We start from the raw sequence: 17,963 nt of genomic DNA on the forward strand, positions 1-17,963 counted from the left end.
CCCCATGCAATGCTGGACAGGTAGGACAGACCATTTGGAATCTGTGCCTGTTGAAAAAATAAGAGTGCAATTCAGCACTATTGGTGCTACTGAGTCGTTACACCCCGTCATCCATTGCAGCAGCCTCTGAACCTGCCTCGGACCTGAAAGCCGCTACGGTTTCGCACGAGACACAAATCTGTGTTACGTTCCATGAACTTTAGGTTCTGACCAACCATATCCAATACATAATGATCCAAATGCGCTCACAAGGTCTTCTTGTCTTCCGCATGCTTCAGCATCTCAGATCTAGCTCGAACCTGCGCCTGGGCTGCCTCGTTATCACGAATAATCTGCTCTTTGGCCTTTGGCCAGGCCTTTCTTTTTCCGGTCTCAAACAGTCGCCAGATAGTCGGGGTGAACAGACCATTGGCACATAGATTGTACAACTTCCGGTCATTCCACCAGAAGGACCAAGCCTTGCGGCTGAACCATCCAAAATGGTCGAACACTTCCGTGCCGGCAGTCTCCTCGAGCCATCGCATGTGGTCTGTGAGTGGTTGGGCGACCGTGTAAAATGTGGCCTCACTTTTCTGACGATTAAGAAGGTTCTGGCGCCACACCATGAAGCCACGGTACCAGGTTTTCATGTCACTCAGTGGAGGCAGGCTAGACTTGCCGCACCATATTTGCGAGGTTGCCATGATGATGAGCTCATGCTGGACGAAACCAGGGAAGAAGATCGCGGCGTAGCCAAGGAATACAATCGAGTTTCGGACCTTGGGGTCTTCGTGGAGCGAGAACGTGCCGCGATACAAGTAAGGCGGGCTGCCTGGTGTGACGTGGGGACTGTGTTCCTTGTCGAGGAACGGCGTTGAGAGGTCGTAGCCTGTGGTGTAGATAATAGCATCTATGTCTTCCAAGACGCGGCCGTCCTTCAACTCGACCGTCCTCGGGCCCGTGATCTTGGCCACCGTAGTCACTGGCTCGCAAAACCCCGACTCTAGTAGAGGGTAGATCTCGTCCGCGATCAAAGGCGCTGTTGTGGCGATGGATGGAGCTGGGAAGAAGTTCCATGACTTTGACACTTTGGGGAACGCTGCTTTGGATGCGGCAATCATGAACTTGTCCAGCAGCCAGTTCAGTACATTGGGAAACCACGTCGTCGCAAACAACATGAATTTTGTGAGGTGGAGAGTCAAAGCTGCGTCGAACACAGCGCCTTTGGGGTCATACCGTGGGAGCTGCGCTTCATCAGCGAGGTGCAAAGAACACGCCGGGGCCTTTTCGAAACATACCAAGGTAACACCATTCCTGTGGCTTACATACAACTGTGCAGCATGTCCCAAAAGACTCGAAGCGACGTCTTGTGCGGTAGCATGGAGACCAATAAGCAATACCCGTTGGTCCTTGAAAGTCTCGGGCCGGTGGAAGTTGATCGCGTGCAGAGTCCTTCCCTTGAATTGTTCGATGCCTGGGAGCTTAGGCCATTTAGGTGCCGTGAATGACCCATTTGCGATGGCGACCTTGTCAAAATACTCGCGACGAGGAGATCCATCCTTGACCAGGACCTCAACCGCCCATGTGTCGCCGTCGCGTGTAATGGCCGTCACACGTGTGTTGAGTTGGATGTGCGGCCGCAGCTGGAAATGGTCCGCGTAGCCCTGCAGATATTCCCACATCTGACGCCATGTCGGGAAATCATCCGTGCCGCCGGGAAAGGGGTAGTCTGATACCGCGCTCCTGTATTTGCTGCTATTGAATATTGTGTTTGCAGCCACAGAGAGACTCTCATCCTCAGAATAATTCCATATACTGGGTTTTCAGTGGTAAGAATTTGCTCACAATGGGTAAGACAATGTCAAGCCAGAGGCAATCCAATCATACTGACCCTCCAATCCATGACCTCGCGTCAAAACACGTAACATCCAGTCCATCTTCCTTCATGTTCTTCACAGCCATCTGCAGCATTCCAAGTCAGCTCACAAAGCTCCGAGGAAGTACTTCGACGAGAGGAGCGGGCCCCAGTGTTACCATGGCCTGTCTCGAACCTGCAGCTTACAGAAGCTTTGAGGCAAAGGTACAGCTGGGAGATGGGAGATGGGAGATGGGAGAGGTCACTTCTTGAGGGGGTTAAGATCGTACGAGCTACTTACCAGTCCAAGGGGGCCGGCCCCAATGACTGCAACGCGGGGTGCCATACTGTGAGATGACTGCAATACTGCTATATTCGTATCTGTATGTTCCGAAAGCAGAGATGCAACAGTCTACTATATCGGAGTCACAGGAGAAGCCTTCATATGGCTAACGTGGTCGTTGCAACCGAGGGGATGGGTTGCGCTTAAAACCAATTTAAGAGCTGGGCCAACTGGTAATGCACCCATGAACCCAGTTCGAGCGGAGCGACAAAGTATAGGTGCAGTGCCAAGGGTCCGCAGGTAAGCAAACGTTATTTCACAAGGCGCCTGGGATGAACCAACGTGTGCTAATTCACCATCCCAGAAATCTGGTATGTGAGCCCTACCAGCGGGTGTTGGCGCCAGGAGCCTTTCAATCCCTCTCAGGTAGCTCCATACAAAGGATGGCGATCCTGGCTCAGGCAGCCTTTATTCCTAGCGCTTATGCACGTGCATGAGCCAACAGTGTGTTGAAAAGAAAAAGGAATGGACGGCGAGGCGCGGCGCAGGATTTTTAGCACCTCCCGGGTAAGGTGACTCCCTTCCGCCACAATCTGCAGCTTGGTACACCGGACTGCAACCTCAACGGCAGCCGGCGTTTTTAGGCATACAATATGGCACGGAAGGGAAAACAAGGTCGCATTCTGCACGACAGTTTAACTCTGATGCCCCACCTAGGTGTATGATTGAAACTTTTATGGTCGGCAGAGTATGCTGCCTTTGAATTAACTTACGTCTACACATGAAACAGACATTATGGCGGGCCACCTTATTCAGAGACATAGTAACGCCGGTCAAAAGACCAAATACTATCAACTTCGTCCAAGAACTGCGCGTATCATTGCCGGACGATGACCAAGACCATCGCCCGTCGGGGCAGCGTATCGGAATCACGATCGCCGGAGGTAAAAATAGCATATGATGGAGTATAACCAACAGTTCAGTATCGTCTGGCCGTCAGGGGCTATAGCGTGGGTCTGCGCCGCGGCGCGGCAAAGCATCACAGTTTTGTGGAGCAGGGTAAGTGATGTGATCTGTCTCTGCTCTAAGCAGTTGTTGATGTGCGTTGCGGATGTTCCAGCAAACACTTATGCCATTGACTAGCATTCGATTCATGTAGCTGTACGACTGTAAACGCACCCTCGGTTTTTCAAGTTTTGTGGCAGGCTTTAGGCTGAATTCACAGGCATGTGAGGAAAAGCAGAAGCCTGTTCAAAGTCTATGGGCATTTTTATCCAAAGACAGAGGCTCTGGCTGCACACATCTCAATTATAGCAAAAGGAGATGGGATGGGAGATGCCAGACAGTATGCAATGCCACACGGATGAAGCAGAAGAACATGTATTATCTATTTTCCAGGACGTATGCAGTCACCAGTGGCAGAAAAACCAAGAGATTCTGAAACCTTATTGGCTAAAAACAGTGTCTTGCATTACCAGCTGTGCTCTGATGGATCGGGGGCATTCAATTCACTGTCTTTCATTGTGTATAGAACTGACCTGGATGGAAAATGGGCGAATTGGATATATATTTGTCAGACCTTCGCGTATTGAGACCATGAATTAGGGACATGGGGCTGGAACAAATTCTAGCCACGGAAACGTGCATTCTGGCAGTCAGTACGACGATCCCCGTTATCTTGGGACGTTGCAAATCCATAATTAAAGCAATCATTTGGCCATTGCCACCTCACCCACGTCAAATGCCACTATTCTCAGTTGTCACAGCCACCCTGGTCCAACTCCCCGTACTTATTATTGGTTGCCTTCCAGTATGCCCAGGCAACGCGGCCTGTACTGCAAAGAAGGCTGGTTCTGAACCTCCATTCGATCCCTTCTTTGTATCCAAACGATTGCCCACAGTATGCATCACCATGGACATAGCAGCGGGGCTTGACTGCAGCACTGGAAGTCAGCTACCAAAGCACCACGAAAAATTCCATTCGAACATGGGGAGGGCCATGCCACATTATGTATACAGCCTGTTTTAAAACCTGCAACCTGATAAGGCTTTCGAGGGAGAGGCAATAGATGGGAGGTGTCTGTTCTTAAGACGGCTGAACTATATCTGGAAGCTACTTACATTTCTTTAGTTCCCTCCAGAGTTTTGGACAGACTACGGCCTTATCATCGCCAACATCGGTCAAAGTGATATAGTACGTTTTGCTCCAAACCCATTTGTCAAGGCCGCAAATGCCACGGGGTTCGTCCGCGCCCATAACGCCGGCAAGAGCCACGATGAAGGCGAATGAGAGAGAGGAAATCCTCATTATGAGTGAGTGAGGTGAGGTATGTAGATGTAAGGAGATAGATATCAAGTAAGTGTGCGGTCAATGGTCTAGGGATCGAATGGATTCGAAGGGGATGCAATGCAAGGCTAATGTACGTCAGAACTTGAAGATTCTCTGCATATATGGGGACGAGTCAGTGGTACGAGAAGCTATTTGCCTCGCAGTCCAAGCAATCCCGATAGGAGTCCGCTAAGGCTAAATCGACGCCTCGTTACCCTCAGGGCGTTTGACCTAGACCTATACGAGCAGATGAAAACCATGATTTGTCCACTGAGAGGAGCGGCAAAAGCTGACAATCGCTGGTCCACACTAGGGCAATCTGACCATAACTTCGTGTAGGTGGTTCACACTCGGCCTGGAGCTCACCATCTGGTAGCTGCGAGCACTAATTAAGTGTTAGCATGGTTAAATCTGCGTTCAAATATAGCGGAATGCCGAATTTGATACACCGGCGGCAAGAAATGGAGCGGTTCTTGGGTCTAATGATCTACCTATCTGCTTGGTCTTTATCATGGTCTCCGAAAACCAATGATGGGGAAGTCATCTGCAAGAATGACATTGTTGTTCTTATGACTTCTGATCTCACTCGACATGGCCGAATTCTTCCTCGGAGCATGAGCTCCGCCAGTAGCAGAGCTCTGCTTGAGAAATTCAAGCTTCTGCAGTCAATGGTATCTGGGATCCAATCAGAACAGGGATCATATAAGGCATGGCGTCCCTCAATTCAGGATTCACACGAAGCATGTGGGCTCGTAAGGAGGAAGGTCGCAGGTATCGGAGCATCTGAGTGCACGATGACGAGTACTAGCATATCTTTAATGTCCTTTTAATGCCCGTGCACCATCCTACTGGCTACATCACGTTAATACCCGCCCTTCTCGAATAGTTGGTAACTCCAGAAAGTGTATATTGAGATGATAAATAGTCAGCGCACCCAGTATGCTATTCAAGTACTGCCAGTCCGCGTTTTCTGGACACTATTTTGGTACATGTTTGTCGCAAGGGCTCATGATTTTAAAGGGAAGAGATAAGAGGTTCTGCGATCTCGTGCAGTATAAGACATCCTGCCTAAATGTACTGCAACTGCCGGCGCTGAGGTCTTAATGGGCCACGTGCAAGAACGTGGCTGATCCTTGACAAAGTAGACTACTGCTTACTGAGGCGCATGGAGGCTATGTGATTGACCACACAACTTGGACAGCGCGACGCTTCCTTGCCTCGCTGTCAGACTACCCTATCTATCGTAAAACCCGCTCGTGGTTGAAGCGGTGCTTTTCTCCTTTGCTGTATCGCACCTAGTTTGATCACCCGCAGTCACCTAGCACGATGCCGGTGTGCGATCTATGTCTGACGGTGCCATTTACCGCCTTGCCCCGCTTGCCCCAAGAGCGCCGGGGGCTGACCACAGTCGCGGACAGTGCCGAGAGCATCCAGGTCATGTTCCAGGCAGGAGATGAGATCACGAGCCCGGATGCAGAGCTCCCAGATCAGATCGGGTTCCCCTTCCACGAGGACCTCGAGGCCTTGGCATTGTCGGCGAGGTCATGCCCTGTCTGCAACGTAGCGCAGACTGGCGTGCAAGGCTGGATCGACCGCTGGGAAGATGCCGCAAAGAACAGCAAATCTTTCATCGAGTTTTCACTGCAGAGAGAACCCATCCCCACTGGCCAGCAGCTCTGGCTGACGGCCTGTGACGACGGAGAGCAAGGCTTTTTTCTCTGGGCGAAGAACCCAGCCACGCCCAAGTACTTGTACCTGTTAGCGGCAGTGAGGTTCTATGCTGAAGCCAGTCTGTCCAGGCCCATTCACTCACACTCGAAAATTGATTGTGTCAGCTGAACGAAGTTACTGACTATCACTAGCAAGTCATTTGGCTGAGCAGTTCCTAGTGCGCCCGCTGGAATCACACTCGGCTTCGGATCCCAGCCTAGAATTCGTAGCTTCATGGTTGCAAAAGTGTACGACTGACCATACTTCTGGAAGATGCTCCGATGAAAGCACGGTCTTACCAACAAGGGTGCTTGATGTCGGATCACCTGGGCACGTCATCAGGCTGGTTGATGGTACCCATCAGAGAGGGAAATACGCTTCCCTTTCTTATTGTGTAGGTTTATTAGCCCGATGTAGTGAAAGTCTCCGGAGGCTAAAAAGTGATATTGAATACCTAGTGGGGAAAATCACCACCCTATCTCACTTCACGCGAGAACATGGAAGCCCGACGTGCAGGCATCGACATCCGTGAAACACCTCAGACTTTTATCGATGCAGTTACCATAGCCCGACGACTGGGCCTCCGATACCTGTGGATCGATAGCCTTTGTATCTGTCAAGATGATGCGAGCGACTGGGCTCGTGAGTCGTCCCGAATGGTCGATGTGTATTCGAATGCCCACATCGTCATAGCGGCCAACCGCTCTGATGACTGCAACGGTGGGATCTTCCACAGCCGCACGGCACGCCCGAAGACGGTTTTCAAGCTCCCTGGTGGGGCGGACTATGTACATGCAATGCTGTTGTTTCAGTCAGACCAGCGGGTGGCGTTCACAGCAACCGAGTTCCCCGGCGAGCCACTTACCCGTCGAGGCTGGGCACTGCAGGAACGAGTTCTGGCGAAGCGTATTATTCATTACAATGCCAGACAGATTTACTTCGAATGTGACCAAGGCATCTTCGCCGAGGATGGCTCACACAAGAAAGAGCGGCACTGCAGGTTGAATGACAGGCTTGCTCCCTCCCTGGAGATCTCTACTGGTAATTCATCGGACTCATTGCCCGACTACGAAGCGGACTTACGACTCTGGGACGCACTGGTCTGGGGCTACGGAAGGCGCAAGCTGAGCAAGCCGACCGACAGGCTGCCAGCCATCAGTGGTCTTGCCAGACTGTTTCACAAGAGATTCGGGGGACAGTACGTCGCTGGGATCTGGAGCAAGGCCATGATGGAGGGCCTGGCGTGGCAAGGCCTGGGCGAGAGAGCACCCGCATCCCAAGACGAGTACATCGGGCCAAGCTGGAGCTGGGCAAGTTATGCTGGGATCGGAGCCATGGGACCAAATCCGGGCTGGGTCGATATCGCTGACATCCTGGACTGGCACGTTGACTTGAAGCACGAGGCCAACCCTTTCGGCGAGGTGGAGGATGCCTGGGTGCGGATCCGAGGGCCTGCCATTCAGCTCAGGCACAGCACACTGGAGTCGAATGAGCACGAAGCCAGGCTCGGCCGAGCTGAAATCCGGCCGCTGCCGAGGGTCTGTACGCCTTACTCGGAGTCTGAGAACGGGACGATCATGAAGACGGACCACGCCGATGTCACTGGTACCAGCGAGTGGAAGGAATGGCCAATCGAAGTGCTACTTCTCGGTGGTTATAAGGGGGAACGAGGTCAGGAGTCAGACTCGGCCGACGGCGATGCTGACAAGGCAATGAGCTCGCTCTACGGACTTGTTATCAGGAGTGCAGGAGACGAGCAGACGGGAAAGATGCAGAGAACTGGGTGGATGTTCCTTGATGGTAAAGAAGGGTCCAAGATCCGAGAAGACGAGAAGAATTGGAAGACTGTAACCTTGGTCTGAGCGAGGCGATCATACCTGGATGTATGTATATCTGGAGGCACTTGGTCTGTGGATTGAGCTCTCAAGTATGTGTGCGACCTCTGCACCTTTGGTGCCAGAGACGTGGCGGCGGCGTGGATAGAGTGGGACTCGGCTGAAAAGGGGGACGGGGGAACAGGTGAGCGGGCCGTGATAGAAACCAGTCAAAGATGCATAAACACAGTCCAGAATAGTCAGTCTCTAAATCGAATTTGACCCTGTGCAACGGAACGGCAGTCGCCGTCGTGTGACAACAGCCAGAAACTGAGCTGTACGGTGTTGTGCATGCTGCTGGTCTGCCTTGTTACCAGGGGTGACTGCTGTGCTGCAGTACAGAGTACTGCACAAAGGCCATCAATGCGAGACGCTTACTCGCCAAGATCTTTGGCACTCGGCCGAGTCAGCCGAGACAAGCGATCAATACCTCATCCGTGGGCAGTTGAAGCTGTGTTTGACACGAGCCTCTTCTCTATCAGTCGAGATGGGCGAGTGCAGCAGGTTGTCTGGAGCAAGAAACCATGGAATGCCATCTCTGGAATTGTTTCCGCCCCGCCCCCCATTGAGCTCCTGGTACCCGAAAGGGTGTAGCGCAGCAGCCAGGTTGGAGCTCTTCTAACGCTACCCACAGAGGCCTGGCAGGTACGTATTACGGTACCAGGGTACTTGGCATTTGGCTGCCCAAGGTCCCCAGCTCACTTGGCCGGCATGGACGCATTCCGTAACGAGAGCAAAGCCTCAACCCTGGACCTGCGACATCATTCTGTACATCTTGCTGCCCGGCCGTCCTCGAATATCCCCCATCAGTCAACTTACTAGATGTCCCCCGCCTGCTGAAGCGCCCAGCAACCCATCCCACCGGCTCCAGAGCTCGACGGAGATTGCGAACCGATGGGCTCGCCGCCATGTCCGCCCCAGCCCCAGGCATGAGCCGCGCCGAGCGTTTCGAGGACGAGAAGCGACGCATCATCGAGAGCTGCTTCAGCAAGAGGGACGACGATGGCTCAGGTGCGCCCCGGAACAGGCCATTCCCCTCCAATCTGCACGACTCCGCATGACATGCTGACTGTTGCCTCTCACCCACCACAGTTCTCGAGACCTACATAACACACCTGCGGATACTAGAATTCTCGCAATACCCAACCAGTCCTCCTCCCCCTCAGGCGAGAACGCCCCAGTCAGAAAAGCCGCGTGTCATCATCGTCGCTGTTCGAAAGTCCGGCCGGGTCCGAGTACACAAGACGAAAGAGAATGTCAACGGCTCCTTTTCAATCGGCAAAACCTGGAATCTTGATGATCTGGCCGCGATAGAATCATACACCGGCCCTAATACCCCTCCCGACTTCCGACAATGGGCTGGAGACAACGGCTTTCTTGTCACACTGGGCAAGCCGTATTACTGGGAGGCACAGACTGACAAGGAGAAGAAGTTCTTCATTGCCAGTCTGATCAAGATCTACGGCAAGTACACCGGCGGTCGGGTGCCCTCCTTGTCCAATTTCGACCAGCGCGAGCTCGATCAAGTCCTCGGCGGAGCCGCCAGACGGGGCGCAGCCAGCCAACAGACTCCCAATCAACCCAGTCCCTCCCCGGCCCGGCCGTCCGCATCTCCGGGCAGACCGCAGCCGCCGCCCTCGCCCGCTCGCCCGCTGCTCCCGTCCGCCTCCAACCAGGCGCTAAGCTCGCAGTCCAATGGACTTGATGGCGCCGCCGGCTCAGACTACACGCGAACACCCTCACGAAGTCCCATGCCCCCTAATGGCAACTCGTCGCCGGCCTCGAGTCTTGCCCCTAGTGTCGATTCGAACCGAAACCTACGAAGCCAGGAAGCCCCCCTGAGGCAGAGGCTGGCCACCGGCAACAAGAGCCAGGACTCGGTTGCCAACTCGTATAGGAGCGGCGATGAAAGTCTACGGCCGAGGTCGCGAGGGAGACCGAATGGCGCCCCGCCATTCAACAAGACACCAGATCTCCCTCCGCCTGCCCTAGCTCCCGCCTTCTCCCCGAATCCCAACCAGAGGCCTACAGGAGACAGGCCTATGGGAGGCCGGCCCTCGGGAGAAAGGGAAAGGACCCCTATAGCAGGCCGGCCATCGGGAGAAAGGGAAAGAACCCCAGGAGACAGGCCTGCGGGAGACAGGCCACCAGAGAGAAAACGCCCGCCTATGGACCCGTTGAGGCCCACCGGTCTTCCACCAGATGATGCATTGGTGCCGGCTCCTTTAAGCAATGCGAATCTGCGCCGCGTACCATCTCGAGATGTTATCGAGCCTAGCTCGCCGGTGGTACCGCCACCCAGGAGCATTGAGCGCATGTCTCCGAGGAGACCGTCAGGCCGGCCACAACGTACAGAGCCTCCTTCGGCGATAGACCAGATCGCCGCTGAACCTGTCGAACCTCCGGCACCACCTCAACCTACCGAACCTCTTCCTCCACTTGACACTGCACCTCCGCCCCTATCCGTATCTACAAACGAGGGGAACAATGACAGCCCGACAGTGCCAGCTTCCGCTTCTACACCGGCTGAGAGCCCAATAATTTCTCCAGTCTCACCCGAGGAGCACCGTCCTGGTCTAGGCCCGATGATCAAAGCGAAGAGGTCGCAGAACAAATTAGCAGGAGCTTTGTGGAAAGCAGCGGCAGCGTCTAACGCGTTCAAACCTCGGGCTGGAGGAGCAGGCGAGAAACTGCTGAAGGCTGCTAAGGAGGAACAGGATAACGGTCCAGATGGAATCACGGCGGTCGTTCCCGCACCGCCTCGACCAAAGTCCATTGAGAAGAAGCCGGAGCCGGTACCTGAGGTCACGGTCTCGCAAGCAGAGCCCGCACCACCGGAGACTGCGAAGGTCCAGAAGCCTGAGCCGAAACACGAGCCTAAGAAAATCCCAGAGCCTGAGGTCAAAGACGAGCGCAAGAAGTCTGCTGTGATTGGCAATGACCTCAAGTATCTCACGACGCTTGGTGTTGACCCATCTATATTGGATAACAAGACAGCTCAGTTCACGGAGTGGCTCGATTTCTTCTCCTGGGTACCAGGGGACAAGATGCGGACACTGAATTCTGATGAAATGAAGTTCGACATAGAAAGAGAACTGAACAAGGCACAAGCTGGGGGCTGGCTGGCTCGATTCCAGGAGGAGGACGAACGTGTTGATGCTATCAAAACCGGCATTGACGCAGCAGTCGACGAATGCGACGAACTGGACAATCTCCTGACTTTGTATACCGTCGAACTCTCTGTAAGCCTTTCTTGCTCGGTCCTGCCTTGCTACGCGACTAATTTCTGCCCCAGACCCTCCAAGATGACATTGCATATATCGAGGCTCAAGGCCAAGGTCTGCAGGTCCAGGCAGCGAATCAAAAGCTACTCAAGAAGGAGTTGGAGTCGCTTTTGGAAACTTGTGCGATCACTGCAAATGACCTGCAGGCCTTATCAATGGCCCCTCTCGAAACTGTTAACGGTGTTGAAGAAGTCGAAACGGCACTCGTCACCCTGTACAAGGCCATGATCAAAATTGACCCGAGCATGGGCAGTGCTGACGATGAATCCAAGACCGGAGACGGCAGTAGCGACCAAGCTATTGACTTCAACGGCGACTATGCGAAGATGCGAGTCGTGCAGGAAAAAAGACAGATGTACATGCAAGAAAGCGCCATGTTCATGCAGCGGCTCGTGGACTTCATGGCCAAACAGTTTAATGTTGCAAACGATGAGGTCCGGAGGGCTCTCAAGGGCGCATTGAACAAGAAGATCGACCCTCACAACCACGATATTGGACGAGACATGCTCTGGAAATACGACCCGCTTATGCTCTATACCAGGGATGCGGATCTCGAAGTTTGGAATCGGTTGATACAGATCTACCAGGACGCGGCTCACCCAACGTACAAGATGGAGTTCCGTGATGGTTTGGATTCGTGGAAGAGGAACGCCAGAAAGCCAACTGGGGAGGAGGCGCTCTTGTTTTCTTCTCAGGAGGAGAAGAAGGAAGAGGGTCTTGCTACAGCAGCCCGAAAGCTCACAGTAAAGAGGAGCCAGACGCTCGCTAGGATCCGCTCACCTCTTGGGGAAGGCCCCAACAAATCCGCGAACAGCAGCGCCGTCGACTTATCACGAAGCTCGCCATATGAGATATTCGCAAATGTGCTGGACGATGTCCTGCCATTGGTAGAGATGGAGCAGAATTTCGTCATCGACTTCTTCCATGCCACCACCCTCGAGCAGATCGACTTCCCAGACGCCGTTGCCTCCATCAGTCCTGGGGCTCGCAGGGGTAATGATCTTAAGAGACACAGACTCATGGAGCCGGATCGAGATCTAGCGCGACGAGTGACACGATCGATGGAAGTGATTTTCCCGTTCCTCGAGAAAGATCTGAGCAACATGGTTGACTGGGTCCTGGTACAGAGTCCACTGTAAGTATTGTTGGATTTCCGTGGGCGTTTTAGGCTTCTTGCTAATAATTCTCGATAGGCAAGGTGTTGGGGTCATGGCAAACCTGGAGCGCAAGCTCGCAGATATCCAGCAGTCCAACCAAGACTTTCTGAACAGTGCCTTGCAAAAGGTCCACGGCAACCTACTTGTCAAATTCAAGAGGTTTGTCGAGGAGCAAATACGGGCTATCGAGGACACCAAGGTCAAGATCAACAAGCGAAAAGGCGTCATTTCCTTCATGAAAGTGTTCCCGCCTTTCAGCATGGCCGTGGAAAACATGCTCCTCGGGATCGACCCCAATCTCAATGTCCGCCGGACCGTCGACCGCGAATATGACCGCATCTTAAGGTCTATGTTCGAGTCGCTCAAGGTCATCGCACGCGAGAACCCAGCAGTGGGCGTGACAGCAGCAGGTGCAGGGGCTGACCCGGAGGACAAGGAGGCGCTTAACTACCACATTTTGCTTATCGAGAACATGAACCATTACATCGAAGAGGTGGAGACACGGGACGACGAAACACTCGAGAAATGGAAACGTGCGGCCTCGGACGAGATAAACGAGCATATGACGCGGTACCTCGACGCAGTCATGCGTCGGCCCCTTGGCAAGCTCCTAGACACACTCGAAAACATTGAGGGCCAGCTCAAGTCGGGCAAGGCCCCCGCCGCCATTGCTGCCCAGCCTTCCAACAGCAAGGCGACGTTTGACAAGGTGCTGCTGCATTACGATGCCAAAGAAGTGAGGAAGGGCATCGAGTCACTGAGGAAGCGGGTTGAGAAACACTTTGACGAGAACAACAGCCTGGCTTTGAAGGTGACGAAGTCGTGCGAATCGTACTATAACGAGGTGGAACAGAGGATTGCGAGGGTCGTGTCCGAGCTGTATGGCGGGGAAGTGCTTGTTGAGTGGCCGAGACTGGAGGTGAAGAGCGGGTTCCGGTGATGGGTGAGCAGGTGCTGGCCGGAGGGGACTGTATGCGAGCGACCTACTACTGATGATTCCATGATTAATCTGCATGGCGGAAGGCAGCAATACATACAACGGATTTTCCCAAGGTCCATGGAAGCTGATCAAGCCTTGGGACTCGCTACGCGCCTAACTCATTCTCACTGCGAGTGCTACGCTGGTGAGCTGTGCCATCGGCGCCGCTGCCCATGCCAAGATTGTCGTTCGTGAAGACGACGAGAGACGATCTCGCTCGACTTTGCAGGAACTCAAGTACTCTGCCATTGGTCCCCAGGTCGGATGACCCCTGTCTCCGAACTTTTGACGGAAGTCTGCTTGGCTGGCATGGGGCCTCGGGACTGGAGGCGATCATGAAACGCTTCCCGCCTCGCTCCGACACTTTGGCTTCTAACCTCTGCGAAACCCCCTCACCTCGTCGCCCAACACTTGAAGACAAGCTTGCGAATCGGATGACGCCCGGTCGTGCAATGCACTCACGTTCAAGCGCTTTGCACTGCCTCTATGATTTGGAAACGGGGGCAGCGCATCTCGTCCTCGGTGTTCGATGTGATCATCTTAGCTTTCCCCCTCCCCGTCTGTCAATCGACAATGTGTACACCCGTCCATTTCTCAGGACTCGGATGAGCGGTCATAACATGTGAATTCTGTGTGCCACATGCCGAGCGCACACCTGTGAAATAGACTTTGCTCACTCCTCACCTCACACTAGGAAGCAACTCATCTCGCACACACCACCACGAACATCGCCGACTCGTCGGCCGAAAATCAGGTGCCATGCGCCGCCCAAGCCCGTCGCGGCTCTTGTTACCAGCCCTCCTCCTCATATCATCTCATAACCACTTTGGCCTCGCCGCCCCCGTCTCAGTGTATCATGACGAGAGAGATCTTTCTGGCGCGGTGGGGGATCTGATCGATGACTTTGCCGACCTAGTCAACGACACGGCGAGTCTGCTGTCCCAGTTTGTGGCGGTGATCAAGGAGGTGAAGAACGCCACGAATGAGAACGACCTCGTTGGTTTGCTGGGCGTCAACGTGACTAGCAGTGATAAGGGCGATGACGACGACGATAATGCCGCTGGGGTCAATGGTACGGTCAGCGCCGTTGCTGCGAATGGGACCGTCACGTGTCCGGATATGGCGGTGTTATTTGCCCGCGGTACAGCGGAACTTGGTACGTCTACGATCCTCCTGTTATACATGTGCTCGCTTGCCGTGGTGCCTACCGTCCGGATATGGGACTGATAAGCCACCACATTAGGAAACGTCGGCTTGTACACAGGCCCATCCTTCTTCACAGCGCTACGCAACTACATCAACGGGACGTCGACGATGGCCGTCCAGGGCGTCCCATACCCGGCCTCTATCGGCGGCTTCCTCGCAGGCGGGTCACCGCTCGGCTCGGGCGTGATGGCAGACCTGGCCAACAAGACGGCCTCCGCCTGTCCAAACTCGAAGATCATCATGGCAGGCTACTCCCAGGGCGCACAGGTCGTCCACAACGCCATGGAGAAGGTGGCGGCCATGTCCAACACCACCACTGCCCCGAACAATGTCAATGTCGCCTCCCGTGTTTCCAGTGTCGTCCTCTTCGGCGACCCGCGCAACGGCACCGCCGTCGCTGGAGTCGACCAGGCGAGGGTGCTGAGCCTGTGTAACGCGCAGGATGATATCTGTGCCAAGGGCGGCGACAAGATCACGCTTGACCACCTGACGTATAATAGAAATGCGCCTCAGGCTGCCATGTTTGTCATGCAGAAGAGCGCTTTGGGTCTGATGAGCAACGATGCGATGATGCAGGGTATGGGCAATGTGCCGGTTGTGAAGGCTGGTAAGGGGCAGGATGGGAGCCAGCAGGTCGGAAATGGGTTGGGTCTGCCTGGGATGTGAGGGGATGATGGAGGGTCTTTGTCGATGTATATATTGTGAGGGTGATGTCCTTGAGCCGTGCTGCTATGGGCCCTTTTGTTTCTCAGCATTTGGCGTAACTGAGAACCAGTCTGGAGCCGAGCTCTCAATTCTGCTGTTGGTTTGCACAGAAGCCTTTTGATTTATCTTTTAGACTTGATTCAACTCCTGTTTGGGCATGAACGTAAAGAGCCTCTCAATATTTCGTGGCTTCAAAAGAAACCTGAAGTTTTCTCGAGTAGTCACCGAAATTGGGTCCGGCCCCCCCCCCGGGGGGGGGGGGGTGAGGTCTCCTTGCAAGGCACCATTTTGTCGCGTGTAGGTAGCACTGACTTCCAAGCCAACGTGGGCCGAACTCCGTATGCCTGGACCAATAAGAGGAACTACATCTCCGGCACAACACATGGCGAGCACAGGTATCAGCGGATTTGCGCCCCTAGAACGATATTCGCTTTGGTCCCTCTGTTCTTATTCCTTCATAAAATGGACCAGTTCATCCATACGTGTGCAGTGAACAGTTAGGGCATGGGCTCGCTGTAAACTATCAGCGCCTTATGCAACGTTTAGGACTGTCTATTGAACATGAAAATACATGCCAAACTTCATATGACCTCGATTTACACCAGAATCGCTCAAGTCTCGTCTTATTCTTTTAAATAACAGCCATTGGCCTTTATGTAGATGCCTAGGTCTTAAGTGGGCCGCGTAGGGTTACATTGGGAGTTGGGTAGGCAGCGCTTGTCGGTAGCGCTCAGCCCCAGTAGACTTTCTGTCCCCCTGATGCTTCACTTCTATTCCTGGATTAACTGATCTTACGTAGACGCCTTTTTTATAACCCGCTAATTTGACAAAACAGGATCGCATCTTCAATCGGACGACGCTCGCTTCCTCCAGACCTGATCGGCAATCCTGTGCTCACACCCATCGTGCTTTACGATCCGACGCCTGTGGGTCTCGTGAGACCAGCAAAAGACTCTGACATACTGGGCCTAGTATTTCGAAGTCCGAGGCTCGGAAGGATAGGTCCGAGGCCGAGGGCAGCAATCCTTGAGCGGCCAGTGCAAGTGTATGCATCAGATTTGATGCTATTCACGGTTTTACATCTTCCCTTGGCGACCGGAATCAGCAACCAAACCAGTGAGGCTGACAGCACACGGCCAGAAAGGTGGCTTGATCTGTTTCGACAACAAGCAGGATGTGAGGGTTTATGTCGAGGTGATAGCGACGACGGTCTCGAATAGACCGTTCGTCGTGTAGATGCTCGTGTATAAAGGACCGCGGTTCAACCATCAATCGCTATCGATGTGTCTTATCCATCAGCATCATTTTTACAGAACTTTATTCACTTACTTTTCGAAGCTCGAAAGCCAATCTGATTTAATATTCTTTACTCTTGTTTGAAACAAGACCCGAACCATCCAATAAACCCGCTACACCTTATCTCCTTTCTCACCATGGCCCCATCAGCTCAGAACCCAGTCTCGCCGTCGGCCAACACTTTGCAAGTGCCCATGCGGCAGTGGATCGTCGGCAACCGCAGAGACTTGTACACCTGGGGTCTGTCCGAGTGCAACGTGATCGCGACCTGGACGGCGGAGGGTATCACGACTCTCATGCATGTGACTGGCGCAGACTACAACACGTGCATCACAAACCTCGCCAACCACATCCACAACACCCCCGGCGCAATCTACGTTATCGCCGCCGCCGGGCCCGACAACGCCACCCAGAACTGGTTCGTCGACAGCTGGTACACGCCCCTCAAGACGGCCGTGCTGGCCAGCCACGTCCTGACCCCCGCCGACAAGGCCAGGATCAGGTGGGTCGCCCCGGACTTCAACCTCCTGAGGACGAACGTCGCGGCCGGCCTCAGGGGCACCTTTGCCCTCCTCGAGAACGGCAGGTACGGCCCCAGCAACGCCCCGCCCCGCCCCGCCAGCTCCTCGTCCTCCTCCTCCGGGTCGTCCTTTGGCAACAAGGGCACGCTGTCGGCTGGCCGCCCCAGCCAGAGCCCGCCCAAGGGCGGCTCTCCGGCCGGGCCATCCAGCTCTGGTTCTGGAAAAGGAGCACCCGCTGGAAAGACTGCCGCTCATGCCAAGAAGGTCGCCGCCGCTCCTGTCAAGAAGCGTTAACATGGTGGGGGTTGAGTGGCTCCGGCCGTGGCCATGGTGGTGCCGAGGTCGCTGGACGATTTCGAGACAGCCGGGTATACTTTGATAGTGTGCATCTGGGCTAGATATCTTTGAATGGAAAATGAATCAATCGTTCAATTGCATTTCTTTAGGGTCCAGTGTAATTTTTTTTTAAAAAAAAACGCGGGGTGTTCAAGCGTTTATCACTGTATGAAGGGACTGGATGCGTACTGCTTAAGAAGCATATGTAAACCGATTAAAAACGAGACACCACACTTAGGGTCCAGTCTTGTTTCTAGAACCCTATCCCCACTGCTATAGATGCTGTAGAGAATACACTCGTTCAGCTAGCCGGCAAATTTCGAGATGTGCTGATTTGTGACTGTTTGACTGTTTGAATACCTTCGTGTGCCTTCGACCAGAATACACGAGGCTCGTACCCGGAGATCAAGCTGATACGACCAAGTCCTACTTGAGAGTAAGCAGCTAAC

At 53.8% G+C, this 17,963-nt stretch overlaps 4 protein-coding genes across 4 annotated transcripts; 3 read left to right on the top strand and 1 right to left on the bottom strand.

Moving 5' to 3' along the window:
- Positions 1-245: 245 nt before the first annotated feature.
- INS49_010019 (uncharacterized protein) lies at positions 246-2,180 on the bottom strand (the record flags this gene model as incomplete). The annotated part of the gene is made up of 4 exons (XM_043170745.1): positions 246-1,223; positions 1,278-1,794; positions 1,871-1,941; positions 2,136-2,180. 4 exons carry the CDS (start codon positions 2,178-2,180, stop codon positions 246-248), a joined length of 1,611 nt encoding a protein of 536 aa, XP_043025310.1.
- A 3,592-nt stretch (positions 2,181-5,772) lies between these two features.
- Positions 5,773-8,018, top strand: INS49_010020 (uncharacterized protein; the record flags this gene model as incomplete). Its single annotated transcript, XM_043170746.1, has 2 exons — positions 5,773-6,235; positions 6,673-8,018. The coding sequence occupies 2 exons, from the start codon at positions 5,773-5,775 to the stop codon at positions 8,016-8,018; spliced, it is 1,809 nt and encodes a 602-aa protein (XP_043025311.1).
- Positions 8,019-8,959: 941 nt separating this feature from the next.
- Positions 8,960-13,411, top strand: INS49_010021 (uncharacterized protein; the record flags this gene model as incomplete). Its single annotated transcript, XM_043170747.1, has 4 exons — positions 8,960-9,041; positions 9,123-11,272; positions 11,326-12,449; positions 12,508-13,411. 4 exons carry the CDS (start codon positions 8,960-8,962, stop codon positions 13,409-13,411), a joined length of 4,260 nt encoding a protein of 1,419 aa, XP_043025312.1.
- A 798-nt stretch (positions 13,412-14,209) lies between these two features.
- INS49_010022 (uncharacterized protein) lies at positions 14,210-17,472 on the top strand (the record flags this gene model as incomplete). Its single annotated transcript, XM_043170748.1, has 4 exons — positions 14,210-14,522; positions 14,598-14,606; positions 14,694-15,263; positions 16,808-17,472. The coding sequence occupies 4 exons, from the start codon at positions 14,210-14,212 to the stop codon at positions 17,470-17,472; spliced, it is 1,557 nt and encodes a 518-aa protein (XP_043025313.1).
- Positions 17,473-17,963: the final 491 nt, after the last annotated feature.

Source organism: Diaporthe citri, assembly GCF_014595645.1.
Source record: "Diaporthe citri strain NFHF-8-4 chromosome Unknown scaffold_4, whole genome shotgun sequence".
NCBI classification, from domain to species: domain Eukaryota; kingdom Fungi; phylum Ascomycota; class Sordariomycetes; order Diaporthales; family Diaporthaceae; genus Diaporthe; species Diaporthe citri.